The sequence below is a fragment of the Oncorhynchus masou genome, chromosome 29 (genome assembly GCF_036934945.1).
Source record: "Oncorhynchus masou masou isolate Uvic2021 chromosome 29, UVic_Omas_1.1, whole genome shotgun sequence".
NCBI lineage: Eukaryota > Metazoa > Chordata > Actinopteri > Salmoniformes > Salmonidae > Oncorhynchus > Oncorhynchus masou.
In genome coordinates, this window is record NC_088240.1 from 98,609,517 (window position 1) to 98,623,494 (window position 13,978).

At 45.1% G+C, this 13,978-nt stretch overlaps 1 protein-coding gene across 1 annotated transcript; it reads right to left on the reverse strand.

Moving 5' to 3' along the window:
* Window positions 1-863: 863 nt before the first annotated feature.
* Window positions 864-13,691, reverse strand: derl1 (derlin 1). Its single transcript, XM_064945071.1, has 7 exons — window positions 13,307-13,691; window positions 11,165-11,753; window positions 7,225-7,289; window positions 6,421-6,447; window positions 2,619-2,767; window positions 2,391-2,501; window positions 864-2,128 (listed from the first exon to the last, which is right to left on the reverse strand). Exons 1-7 carry the CDS (start codon window positions 13,457-13,459, stop codon window positions 1,978-1,980), a joined length of 1,245 nt encoding a protein of 414 aa, XP_064801143.1. The 5' UTR covers window positions 13,460-13,691; the 3' UTR covers window positions 864-1,977.
* Between the last annotated feature and the right edge of the window lie 287 nt (window positions 13,692-13,978).

Genomic DNA, 13,978 nt, shown 5'->3' on the forward strand with positions numbered 1-13,978 from the left:
CAAAGTGTCTGGTCTATTTCTGGGAGATGTCAGTAGGCTCGGGGGTAAAAGGTTGAATTTGACTGTGGAACCTTTCCAGCCTGGTACCGTGACACTTGTGGTCGTAGAGCAAAAAGGAGAACACCATTGTGTTTGTGAGTCATCGTTCCATAGACTGGTCGTATTAGTTTGTAGCCCAAACCTTTTGGACTCTAAAGATATGAGAGATGATTTTTAGGATGCCTCCTGGTCTGACAAACACAGCTGCAGCTCTGCCACCTTCCACAGTAGATGTGCTGGATTGAGGACTGGCCCATGCAACAACAAAAAGACAGATTTTGGTGTTATGCTGATTAGATTAAGCGGGCATGTCAATCAACTCTAGGGGAAATGCACACTGGGTAGACCAAATATTGAGTTGCATCCCCTTTTGCCCTCAGAACAGCCTCAGCTCTTCAGAACATGGACGACAAGGTGTTGAAAGCGTTTCACAGGGATGCTGATCCACGTTGACTCCAAAGCTTCCCACAGTCAAGTTGGCTGGATCATTCTTGATACACACGGGAAACTTGTGTGTGGAAAAACACAGCAGCGTTTTCAATTCTTGTCACAAACCGGAGCGTACCCCGTTCAAAGGCGCTTACATTTTGCGTCTTGCCCTTTGACCCTTTGAATGACACACAATCCTCCTTCAGCCGGTCTCCCCTTTATCTACACTGATTCAAGTGAATAACAAAGGATCATAGCTTTCACCTGGTCAGTCTGTCACAGTGTGGTGTTCTCAGGGTATATGGGCTGCCTTCATCTGCATTTCCCCCCCTTCCTCTGTGTCCTCTAAGAATGTTTCGGTCCAGAGACACGTACAGGATTTGATTACTTCAGAACAATGTTCAAAGATTTTTTTTATACAACAAAAACTGAAGTTGTTACGTTCTGTTTACTCAAGTACAAAATGGCATTGTACAAAAGTTAGAGAAGCAGACCCAGCCAAAAAAAAAAATAATAAAATCATAAGATACTCAACTGAAAGACATCCTCTGGTATAAGGTCAAGGGTCACTGTACATGTGTGTCGGGGTCAATTCCATTGTAGAAACAAATTGTAATTTCAGTTAACTTGTTGAATTGACCCTGGTGAATAACTAAATATTCATCCTCAAGACCAGAGTGCTGCTATTTAGCCTGGTTCATCTTCTGAATGAAAATCAAGTTGGCAACAAGCAAATCACTCACGGTGAAAACAGTTGATACCCATTTCACACCAACTGGGGGTATTCATCAAATCTTGCAGTTTCATTTAATTGCCATGTTGCAGAGCTAAATCAAAGGAGACACAGAACCATGACACTGCAGTTTGATATGGATCCAAAGCATCTACTGGGACAGTCTGAGCACAAACCGTAGGCTTTTATCTCAAAATACAAACTGCATTGTTGCATCATTACACTATGTTGAAGATTACATTTTTCAATCCCTCACAACTTCGACCCTACTCCCCCATTCAAAACAGACAAACATTCAGTGTGGTGTGATCATACAACCGCACAGACCCCGGGGGGGTGAACAAGAAATATTGTTTTGTGTTATTATATATGAGCCTCTATCTACACAGCCAGCGTGAGTGTTGCTGTTGCCCCGTGTTCTATTTAAGGAGCAAAGAGAATTCAGTCCTTAGCGCTTCGGCTGTTCTCTCCCAGAACAATGCTTTTCTAAATAGCCAAACCCACACTCTGAAAAGGCTGGCTGCGGCAACACACTGGTTAGGAGGAGCCCTGTAATTACAGTGTAATCAGATATGGCATCTTGTGTAAAAGAGAGCACTGAAAGAATAACATGCTGATCATATCCACAGCTGAGACATCTCTTTTCTGAGCAGTTCAAAGGAAGGGGAGTTGGATACAAAAACAATCTGCTTTCTTCTGTATAATTTGGGCATCGGCGGTAGTCTTGAGGAGTGGAGACAAGAGTCTTTGTCCTGCTACTCGGTAGGACAGTCTCCTCAGTCGTCCCCTAGACGGAAGCCAGCTCCCCAGGCATGACGTCCTCCCATACCTCCTCCACCACCACCGGCCTCGGGAGCTGCAGGTCTCCTGCTGGGTGGAGCTCCAAACCCAGACACGCCCCCTCGTCTGTTGGGCAGGAAGCGGTACCTGTAGAGACCGAAGAAAGCACAATGTATTAAAACAGACATGTATCTCTGAAATGTAGAATGAGGACAACAGGGCTGTGTTCAGCAGGAATGTTCACGTAGAAATATATTTGTGTAGAACAGACACGCATTACACATCTCTGACATGTAGTATAAGGAATCGTGTCACCTCTACTCATGACATTTCTACCCGTCATGTTGCTTCAGGATTAAAGCAACACATGACTGGGACACTAGACAGGCAGAGAAGCAGAGGAACTCACAGGAAGTCAGGTGTTGACAGGAAGGACCTGCCTCCCAGGTCCATGGGGTATTTAAACATCAGGAAGAAGTAGAGATGGCCCACCAGGTTCCCAATCAGTTCATTGACAACACTGGAGATGAGAACAACCAAGACATTTAGGATTTTACTAATGGCTTAGACATTTCTGTTATATGTAAATTGTAGTTATAACATGTTGGATTGTTGATTAAATAATGGAACTACTTACGAGCCCCCAATAATGTAGTTGAATCCAAGGATGACCCAGGGTAGATAACATGCTTTGAAGCGTGTCCCAAACCAGAAGGAGACAATGGTTTCTCTGTTCAGCTGAGCCCACACGTACAGGACGGACATTATCAACGGGATCATCAGGAGCTGGAAAACAACATCATTTGCATATTTTAAAAATCTAAATGTATTTGTCACATGCGCTGAATACAACAGGTGTCGACCTTACAGTGAAATGCTGACTTACGAGCCCTTAACCAACAACGCAGTTTAAAAAAAATAATAGATAAAAGTAACAAATAATTAAAGAGCAGCAGTAAAATAACAATAGCGAGGCTATATACAGGGGGCACCGGTACAGAGTCAACGTGGAGGCTATATACAGGGGGTACCGGTACAGAGTCAATGTGGAGGCTATATACAGGGGGTACCGGTACAGAGTCAACGTGGAGGCTATATACAGGGGGTACCGGTACAGAGTCAACGTGGAGGCTATATACAGGGGGTACCGGTACAGCGGCAACGTGGAGGCTATATACAGGGGGTACCGGTACAGAGTCAACGTGGAGGCTATATACAGGGGGTACCGGTACAGCGGCAACGTGGAGGCTATATACAGGGGGTACCGGTACAGAGTCAACGTGGAGGCTATATACAGGGGGTACCGGTACAGAGTCAACGTGGAGGCTATATACAGGGGGTACCGGTACAGAGTCAACGTGGAGGCTATATACAGGGGGTACCGGTACAGAGTCAACGTGGAGGCTATATACAGGGGGTACCGGTACAGAGTCAACGTGGAGGCTATATACAGGGTGTTACTGTACAGAGTCAACGTGGAGGCTATATACAGGGGGTACCGGTCAATCGAGGTAATATGTATACGTAGGTAGAGGTAATATGTATACGTAGGTAGAGGTAATATGTATACGTAGGTAAAGGTAATATGTAGGTAGAGGTAATATGTAGGTAGAGGTAATATGTAGGTAGAGGTAATATGTAGGTAGAGGTAATATGTAGGTAGAGGTAATATGTAGGTAGAGGTAATATGTATATGTAGGTAGAGGTAATAGTAGTTCTCAAATCAGTCATTTCATAAGAAGAGGTGAACCAAAACCTCATTCATTAATAATGTAGGTTATAGATACATCCTCTTTTACAAACCAACTGGCCAAGAGGCTGCAGCGACACAGCAGCACTGAAGCTGTTGATGTCATAGTTGTTATTGTCACGGTGACCACGGAAGTGTCCAGTTTGTTTACACTAAATGACAGTGGTTGTGATGACCTCTGGTAGATTTATGGTCAGTAGCACTGAGGCGGGACGACTAGCCTCTTAGCTGTCAGAAACTGATGGCTTTGAGCTGTCTGAGGTAGTGTCCCAAATGGCACCCTATTCCCTATTTAGTGCACTACTTTTGACCAGACTGCACAATAAAGGGAATAGGGTGAGACAGCCTGATTGGCGCCCCTCTGTGAAACAAGGTACAGCAGACTGGACCAGTCTGATCATCCAACCGTAACTCCCCATCGTGATAAACTGGACCAGTCTGATCATCTGACCGTAACTCCCCATCGTAATAAACTGGACCAGTCTGATCATCTGACCGTTACTCCCCATCGTAATAAACTGGACCAGTCTGATCATCTGACTGTTACTCCCCATCGTAATAAACTGGACCAGTCTGATCATCTGACCGTAACTCCCCATCGTGATAAACTGGACCAGTCTGATCATCTGACCGTAACTCCCCATCGTAATAAACTGGACCAGTCTGATCATCCGACAGTAACTCCCCATCGTGATAAACTGGACCAGTCTGATCATCCGACAGTAACTCCCCATCGTGATAAACTGGACCAGTCTGATCATCCAACCATAACTCCCCATCGTAATAAACTGGACCAGTCTGATCATCCAACCATAACTCCCCATCGTGATAAACTGGACCAGTCTGATCATCTGACAGTAACTCCCCATCGTGATAAACTGGACCAGTCTGATCATCTGACCGTTACTTCCCATCGTGATAAACTGGACCAGTCTGATCATCCAACCGTAACACCCCATCGTGATAAACTGGACCAGTCTGATCATCCAACCGTAACTCCCCATCGTGATAAACTGGACCAGTCTGATCATCCAACCATAACTCCCCATCGTGATAAACTGGACCAGTCTGATCATCTGACAGTAACTCCCCATCGTGATAAACTGGACCAGTCTGATCATCTGACAGTAACTCCCCATCGTGATAAACTGGACCAGTCTGATCATCTGACCGTTACTTCCCATCGTGATAAACTGGACCAGTCTGATCATCCAACCGTAACACCCCATCGTGATAAACTGGACCAGTCTGATCATCTGACCGCTACTTCCCATCGTGATAAACTGGACCAGTCTGATCATCTGACCGCTACTTCCCATCGTGATAAACTGGACCAGTCTGATCATCTGACAGTAACTCCCCATCGTGATAAACTGGACCAGTCTGATCATCTGACCTTCTTAATGAACCTAGTTTACATGATGTTCTGCAGATTAAAGGGACAATCCACTCGAACTACAGTATGTGTTGGTATTGTTCCAATAGTCGTCTGTTGATTCAGTCCCAGTGTGTTTAGCGTGTCAGCAGTCAAGTTGTTTTGCGTCATCATGATGCTCAGTGACACTTTGCTTCTAGAAAGTCCATTATCTTGACATGATGCTGTGGCCAGTGACACGTTGCTTCTAGAAAGTCCATTATCTTGACATGATGCTCTGGCCAGTGACACTTTGCTTCTAGAAAGTCCATTATCTTGACATGATGCTCTGGCCAGTGACACTTTGCTTCTAGAAAGTCCATTATCTTGACATGATGCTCTGGCCAGTGACACTTTGCTTCTAGAAAGTCCATTATCTTGACATGATGCTCTGGCCAGTGACACTTTGCTTCTAGAAAGTCCATTATCTTGACATGATGCTCTGGCCAGTGACACTTTGCTTCTAGAAAGTCCATTATCTTGACATGATGCTCTGGCCAGTGACACTTTGCTTCTAGAAAGTCCATTATCTTGACATGATGCTCTGGCCAGTGACACTTTGCTTCTAGAAAGTCCATTATCTTGACATGATGCTCTGAGTGACACTTTGCTTCTAGAAAGTCCATTATCTTGACATGATGCTCTGGCCAGTGACACTTTGCTTCTAGAAAGTCCATTATCTTGACATGATGCTCTGGCCAGTGACACTTTGCTTCTAGAAAGTCCATTATCTTGACATGATGCTCTGGCCAGTGACACTTTGCTTCTAGAAAGTCCATTATCTTGACATGATGCTCTGGCCAGTGACACTTTGCTTCTAGAAAGTCCATTATCTTGACATGATGCTCTGGCCAGTGACACTTTGCTTCTAGAAAGTCCATTATCTTGACATGATGCTCTGGCCAGTGACACTTTGCTTCTAGAAAGTCCATTATCTTGACATGATGCTCTGGCCAGTGACACTTTGCTTCTAGAAAGTCTATTATCTTGAAAATGTGATTGCTGACATGCAAAACATATTGGGACTGTATCAACAATGGACTAATGGAAAATAATACCAAAAGATAGTTTGAGTGGATTTTCCACACACACACACACACACACACACACACACACACAGCTAATAAAACCCTGCCTATCCTTGACAGGTGCTGTAGGGATGGGCTGACAGCCTTTAGTTAATGCAGGGTTTGACTATGTGTCTTGGTAAATGAAAAAGGCAACAGGTCTTAATTCTTCTACAGGACAGAGAGAGAATAGGAGGAAGGAACCTACCTGCATGTCCATCATTAAGCCGGTTATCTACACAAGCAATGTCAAGGAAACCTGCATTCACATGTTGAATCAAACTCCCTTCGTCTAGTTGTATATAACCAGGCCACATACCCCGACCTTCATTTCCCTTCCAGTTACCCCGGCCTTCATTTCCCTTCCAGTTACCCCGGCCTTCATTTCCCTTCCAGTTACCCCGGCCTTCATTTCCCTTCCAGTTACCCCGACCTTCATTTCCCTTCCAGTTACCCCGGCCTTCATTTCCCTTCCAGTTACCCCGGCCTTCATTTCCCTTCCAGTTACCCCGGCCTTCATTTCCCTTCCAGTTACCCCGGCCTTCATTTCCCTTCCAGTTACCCCGATTTCCTTCCATTTCCTTCATTTCCAGTTACCCCGACCTTCATTTCCCTTCTAGTTACCCCCTTCTAGTTACCCTGACCCTCATTTCCCTTCCAGACCTTTCATTTCCCTTCTAGTTACCCCGACCTTCATTTCCCTTCTAGTTACCCCGACCTTCATTTCCCTTCTAGTTACTCAAAAGGAAAAGCAGTGGAACAGATGACTGGACAACAGAACTATTGTGTCTGTTCTGTCATGGAGCATAGAGGAGCCTAATGATCCATTCCAGCTGTACTGAGGTTCCGGAACCACAACACAGTAACCGAGGCAGCATGGGCAGAAAGACAGAGGCTGTATTTCAACCAGATCTTTCACGTGAGTAGTGTTGTCCATCCATATGACCTGAATGAACCACATGGCTGTACAGACTGTAGCTAGGCCACTAGCAGGCAGGGGGTTTGGCTGTACAGACTGTAGCTCGGCCACTAGCAGGCAGGAGGTTTGGCTGTCCAGAGAAACAGAGACTGGTTTGGCTGTCCAGAGAAACAGAGACTGGTTTGGCTGTCCAGAGAAACAGATTGTAGCTAGGCCACTGGAAAGGGGCTGAACTGTTGCTTGGCAGCTTAACAGGCAAGGGGTGGCTCTAATAATACATACTATAACAAGGCCTGGACTCAAGAGGCAAAAACAATGGGAAATCATGGCAAAAAACATGAAAAAGGTAGGCTAATAGTTTAACAATGGACAAAACAGCATAACGTCGCTGTCTGATGAAAACCTTGTAACTCCAATTATATATTTTTTTTACATTACCGCTTTAAATTAACTCCCCTCAATGTTCTCTGAACATTTCATGACTCAAGGACACAAAACATTTATTCAAAATATATAAAAAAAAGTTTCATAATGGAATGTTCCAATTCCTGAAAAGTTTCTGTTTTGAAGGTTTTCGGACAGAGACGATAAGTTAAATGTATGAAGAGGTTTTCAGACAGAGACGATAAGTTAAATGTATGAAGAGGCTTTCGGACAGAGACGATAAGTTAAATGTATGAAGAGGTTTTCGGACAGAGACGATAAGTTAAATGTATGAAGAGGTTTTCAGACAGAGACGATAAGTTAAATGTATGAAGAGGTTTTCAGACAGAGACGATAAGTTAAATGTATGAAGAGGCTTTTGGACAGAGACGATAAGTTAAATGTATGAAGATTTACTAGGTTTTCAGACAGATGACGATAAGTTAAATGTATGAAGAGCAGCATTTTGGACAGATGATGATAAGTTAAATGTATGAGCTAGATAGGGAAAGAGAGGGAGAGAGGATGATTAGAGAGGGAGAGAGGATAGAGAGGGAGAGAGGATAGGGAGGGAGAGAGGATAGAGAATAGATATGAGAGGATAGAGAGGATAGAGAGGAGATATGAGAGGAAGAGAGGATTAGGGAAAGAGGGAGAGAGGATAGAGAGGGAGAGAGGATAGGAGGATAATGTAGTCAGGGAGCAGGATAAGGGAGATGAACGCATTATAGAGAGATAAGAGGGAGAGAGGGATAGGGAAAGAGAGGGAGAGAGGATAAAGAGAGAGGATAGATACAGATATGAGAGGAAGAGGAGATATGAGAGAGCCAGTTAGAAGAGAGGATAGAGCATAGGGAAAAGAGAGGAAGAGAGGATAGAGAGGGAGAGAGGATAGGAGGGAGAGAGGATAGGGAAAGAGGGAGAGGATAGAGAGGGAGAGAGGATAGAGGAGATATGAGAGGATAGAGAGGATAGAGAGGGAGAGAGGATAGGGAAAGAGAGGGAGAGAGGATAGAGAGGGAGAGAGAGGAGGAAGAGATGTATGAGAGAGAGATATGAGAGGGAGAGAGGATAGAGAGGGAGAGAGGATAGAGAGGATAGAGAGGGAGAGAGGATAGAGAGGGAGAGATAGGGAAAGAGAGGGAGAGAGGATAGAGAGGATAGAGGAAAGAGAGATAGAGAGAGGATAGAGAGGAGAGAGGATAGGGAAAGAGGATAGAGAGGGAGAGAGGATAGAGAGGGAGAGAGGATAGGGAAAGAGGGGAGAGAGGATAGAGAATAGATATGAGAGGATAGAGAGGAGATATGAGAGGATAGAGAGGAGATAGAGAGGAAGAGAGGATAGAGGGGGAGAGAGGATAGGGAAAGAGGGAGAGAGGATAGAGAGAGAGAGGAGAGGAGGGATAGAGAGGGAGAGAGGATAGAGAGGATAGAGAGGGATAGAGAGGGAGAGAGGATAGGGAAAGAGGGAGAGGATAGAGAGGGAGAGAGAGATAGATAGAGGAGAGAGAGGATAGAGAGGATAGAGAGGGAGAGGATAGGGAAAGAGAGGGAGAGAGGATAGGGAAAGAGAGGGAGAGAGGATAGAGAAGAGATATGAGAGGATAGAGAAGAGATATGAGAGGGAGAGAGAGGATAGAAAGAAGAGATATGAGAGAAACACTTGTTTTGTTTATTTCACGTGCTTTGGCAACGTAAACATGTTTCCCATGCCAATAAATCTCATTTAAAATGGCATTGAGAGATTTATTTGAGCGGCAGGTAATAGGTGTCATCACATTTAAAAAAAAAAATACTGTACATACAGACCTTACACAACAATTCTTTATTTAATCATATTCTAATTGCCTAACCCCACCATGATCACAAGATTAAAAAATATAAAAAATCTGTGTGTGTAGTGAACAAATGGTCTGCTTCCTCCTACCTCCAACAGTCGTAATGTTGTGTAACAGATCAGATATATAATGGAGCCTGACTAACAATAAGAAGTGATCGGTGAGGCCTGGGATGGTCTAGCTGTCTGGCCCGCTTCCTCTGGAGCGCATCTACCATGTACCGCTGTCAGCATAGGTTCCAATCCAGCCCACTGCCCTCTCCTACCTTTCACCTCCATCTAGCCCATAAACATACAACATTCTTGTCTATATAAAAACAAGTGATGTCTATTGGGCTGCTCACAGTTTGGTGCCTGGAGGGGCCTCTTCCATAGGACAGGCTCAACGTATATGATGATGCCTGATGGAGGGGCCTCTTCCACAGGACAGGCTCAATGTGTATTATGGTATCTGATGGAGGGGCCTCTTCCACAGGACAGGCTCAATGTTTATTATGGTGCCTGATGGAGGGGCCTCTTCCATAGGACAGGCTCAACGTATATGATGATGCCTGATGGAGGGGCCTCTTCCACAGGACAGGCTCAATGTGTATTATGGTATCTGATGGAGGGGCCTCTTCCACAGGACAGGCTCAATGTTTATTATGGTGCCTGATGGAGGGGCCTCTTCCACAGGACAGGCTCAATGTGTATTATGGTGCCTGATGGAGGGGCCTCTTCCACAGGACAGGCTCAATGTGTATTATGGTGCCTGATGGAGGGGCCTCTTCCACAGGACAGGCTCAATGTTTATTATGATGCCTGATGGAGGGGCCTCTTCCACAGGACAGGCTCAATGTTTATTATGGTGACTGATGGAGGGGCCTCTTCCACAGGACAGGCTCAATGTTTATTATGATGCCTGATGGAGGGGCCTCTTCCACAGGACAGGCTCAATGTTTATTATGGTATCTGATGGAGGGGCCTCTTCCACAGGACAGGCTCAATGTTTATTATGGTGCCTGATGGAGGGGCCTCTTCCACAGGACAGGCTCAATGTTTATTATGGTGCCTGATGGAGGGGCCTCTTCCACAGGACAGGCTCAATGTTTATTATGGTGCCTGATGGAGGGGCCTCTTCCACAGGATAAGCTCAATGTTTATCATGGGGCCTCTTCCACAGGACAGGCTCAATGTTTATTATGGTGCCTGATGGAGGGGCCTCTTCCACAGGACAGGCTCAATGTTTATTATGGTGCCTGATGGAGGGGCCTCTTCCACAGGACAGGCTCAATGTGTATTATGGTGCCTGATGGAGGGGCCTCTTCCACAGGACAGGCTCAATGTTTATTATGGTGCCTGATGGAGGGGCCTCTTCCACAGGACAGGCTCAATGTTTATTATGGTGCCTGATGGAGGGGTCTCTTCCACAGGACAGGCTCAATGTTTATTATGGTGCCTGATGGAGGGGCCTCTTCCACAGGACAGGCTCAATGTTTATTATGGTGCCTGATGGAGGGGCCTCTTCCACGGGACAGGCTCAATGTGTATTATGGTGCCTGATGGAGGGGCCTCTTCCACAGGACAGGCTCAATGTGTATTATGGTGCCTGATGGAGGGGCCTCTTCCACAGGACAGGCTCAATGTTTATTATGGTGCCTGATGGAGGGGCCTCTTCCACAGGACAGGCTCAACGTATATGATGGTGCCTGATGGAGGGGCCTCTTCCACAGGACAGGCCTCTTCCACAGGACAGGCCTCTTCCACAGGACAGGCTCAACGTGTATTATTTACCCTCAAACATAACAACTGCAAATGAGAGCTGGCAGACTGTCAGCCTAGCTAGCCTCTGACCTGGCGTGAACCCACCTTCTGTGACCTGGCGTGAACCCACCTTCTGTGACCTGGCGTGAACCCACCTTCTGTGACCTGGCGTGAACCCACCTTCTGTGACCTGGCGTGAACCCACCTTCTGTGACCTGGCGTGAACCCACCTTCTGTGACCTGGCGTGAACCCACCTGTCTCCAGCCTGGTAGAGTACTGTGTGAACCCACCTGTCTCCAGCCTGGTAGAGTACTGTGTGAACCCACCTGTCTCCAGCCTGGTAGAGTACTGTGTGAACCCACCTGTCTCCAGCCTGGTAGAGTACTGTGTGAACCCACCTGTCTCCAGCCTGGTAGAGTACAGTGTGAACCCACCTGTCTCCAGCCTGGTAGAGTACTGTGTGAACCCACCTGTCTCCAGCCCAGTAGAGTACTGTGTGAACCCACCTGTCTCCAGCCTGGTAGAGTACTGGTAGAGGAAATAAAGATTGACTAGGTAGAGGAAGCCTGTTCCAGGACCCACAGGGAAGTATAGGGTGGAGGTGATTGGTCTCCATACCTGTAGAGAGAGCGATAGAGAGAGAAAGAGAGATCATAGAGTCTGTTAGCTGGTGCGTGTGTGGGGGGGGGGGGGGGGGGGTGAACTCACCTGTCACATTCACTGGTTGATGTAAACACACTAGGGTATTCAGGATACCATACACATACTCTGATACCAGGAAACCCAAAGCAGACTAATCTCTATGGTTCTTTAAAGCCTGCCTGTAAGGGTCTAGTTGGGAGAAAAACACTAATGTGACTGTTGACAACAGAAGGCTGTGCGTTTACAACTTTAGAATGTTTTTTTTCTCAACAAATGAAGTCTGCTTCATGTTTTGTGGCCACGATACTTCCAAGTATTGCAATACTGGTATCGTGAGAACCCTAAAACATACACCCTGGGCCATCTGACCAGGTTGGGGCACTGCACTGGTTTACACAAAAACCCCAGTGGAACAACAGCCCGGTGTGCCAGCTGTGGCCTCACCAATGGAAACCTACTCTGCCTTCACAAGATAACAACCAGTAGTCAACTCTCAGCTGTCAGGGCTGAGAACCGATACTGTCCACCCTGTATGTGTTCGTGGTGGGAGATAACCCAATTATCATACTTGAGTAAAAAATAAAAAAGATACCTTAATAGAAAATGACTCAAGTAAGTCACCCCAAAAGTAAAAGTATTTGGTTTTAAATATAATTAAGTATCAAAAGTAAAAGTATTAATAAATTAAACTAGCTTATATGAAAGAAAACAAGATGTTTTGAATATTTTTTTATATGTTTTTAAGGACAGCCCAAGGCACACTACAATAAGCAGACATCGCTTACAAAACGAAGCATTTGTGTTTCGTGAGTCCGCCAGATCAGGGGCAGTAGGGATGAGTGAATTGGCCCACTTACATTATTTTCTTTAAGAATGTAGTGAAATAAAAGTAAAAGTAGTCAAAAATATCAATAGTAAAGTAAACTACAGATACCTAAAAAATTAAATAATAATTATATGGTACTTTCAAGTATTTTTACTTGAAAACTTTACACCACTGTGTGTGTGTGTGTGTTTGAGAAAACCCACTTCATAGAGGTGGGGTCCAGTAACAAAAGAAGGGTCGAGTGTCACGTTGTGACGCCACCTGTCAGAAGACTATGATGAAACCCTTGCCTGAGAGTCATGATGACTACTGTACGTAATGTGGGAGGTGCCAGTTATGATGAGGATGTCCAAAGGTGGATGTGATAGCACCACCTGTTGGAATTGCATTGACATTATTTTTGGTCAAACCTCACTCAACCAAACCTATAACAAATCCAGGAATCCAAATATTTGTGAGATATTCAACAAACCTTTCGAAATAGTCATGTAGTTAATTTGTACATAATTGCTATTGAAAATGCTGCTATCCTATCACTGAACTAGCGTCTTCGTGCATCCCGGAAGTCCAACCTGTTCGTTTTGTGATTGGACTGAATTCACACCCCTCGTACAATCCAAGGCCTGCTAGCCTTGATGCTAGGCTATCATAGCAACACAGCAAATTGTAGCACACAAAAACAACCCCACTGCCCATAACTTACCTGAAATTTGTGAAAGAAGTTCTCTGGCCATAAGACGAGGTACATGGGACTGATTAGTCCCAGTTTACCTATCAAGGGAACCGCAATCGACCCAGCAAACCAGTACCGGGTGATGAACGGGATTGTTTTGAACCAGTCCCCGATATCTGACATCTTTCCATACGATCTTGGCAAAACGACCACAGTCAACGAATTGCCTAAAGGCAAACTAACAGTCCCAAAGTCCTGTGGCGACTGACGATACGCCTTGTGTTATAATTCCCTTTCGATGACAACAATTATTCACGAACGTTTGGTTCCTCAGTCAAGTTTTCATGACGTGGCTTCTTATTATACCTCGATCTTCTCGCGACTGGCTCTTGAACTGCTCACTTCCTGTCAAATTTGCACAGCAGTCCCTGCTATCTGGAATCCTTCGGACGTCCAACCTCTGACGTTACCCCATTGAAGTTGACATTTTTAATGATTTACACTGAACAAAAATATAAACACAACATGCAACAATTTCTAAGATTGCACTGAGTTACAGTTCATATATGGAAATCAGTCCATTTAAATAAATTCATTAGGCCCTAATCTATGGATTTCACATGACTGGAAATACAGATATGAATCTGTTGGTCAAAGATACCTTTAAAAAAAAGGTAGGGTCGTGGCTCAGAAAACCAATCA

Coding starts and splice junctions, on each gene's coding strand:
- derl1 (XM_064945071.1), bottom strand. CDS start 13,459: ATGTCAGATATCGGGGACTGGTTCAAAACAATCCCGTTCATCACCCGG. Junction 2,768..6,420: donor GCTTAATGATGGACATGCAG/GTAGGTTCCTTC, acceptor GTTGTTTTCCAG/CTCCTGATGATCCCGTTGAT. Junction 2,502..2,618: donor AACTACATTATTGGGGGCTC/GTAAGTAGTTCC, acceptor TCTCATCTCCAG/TGTTGTCAATGAACTGATTG.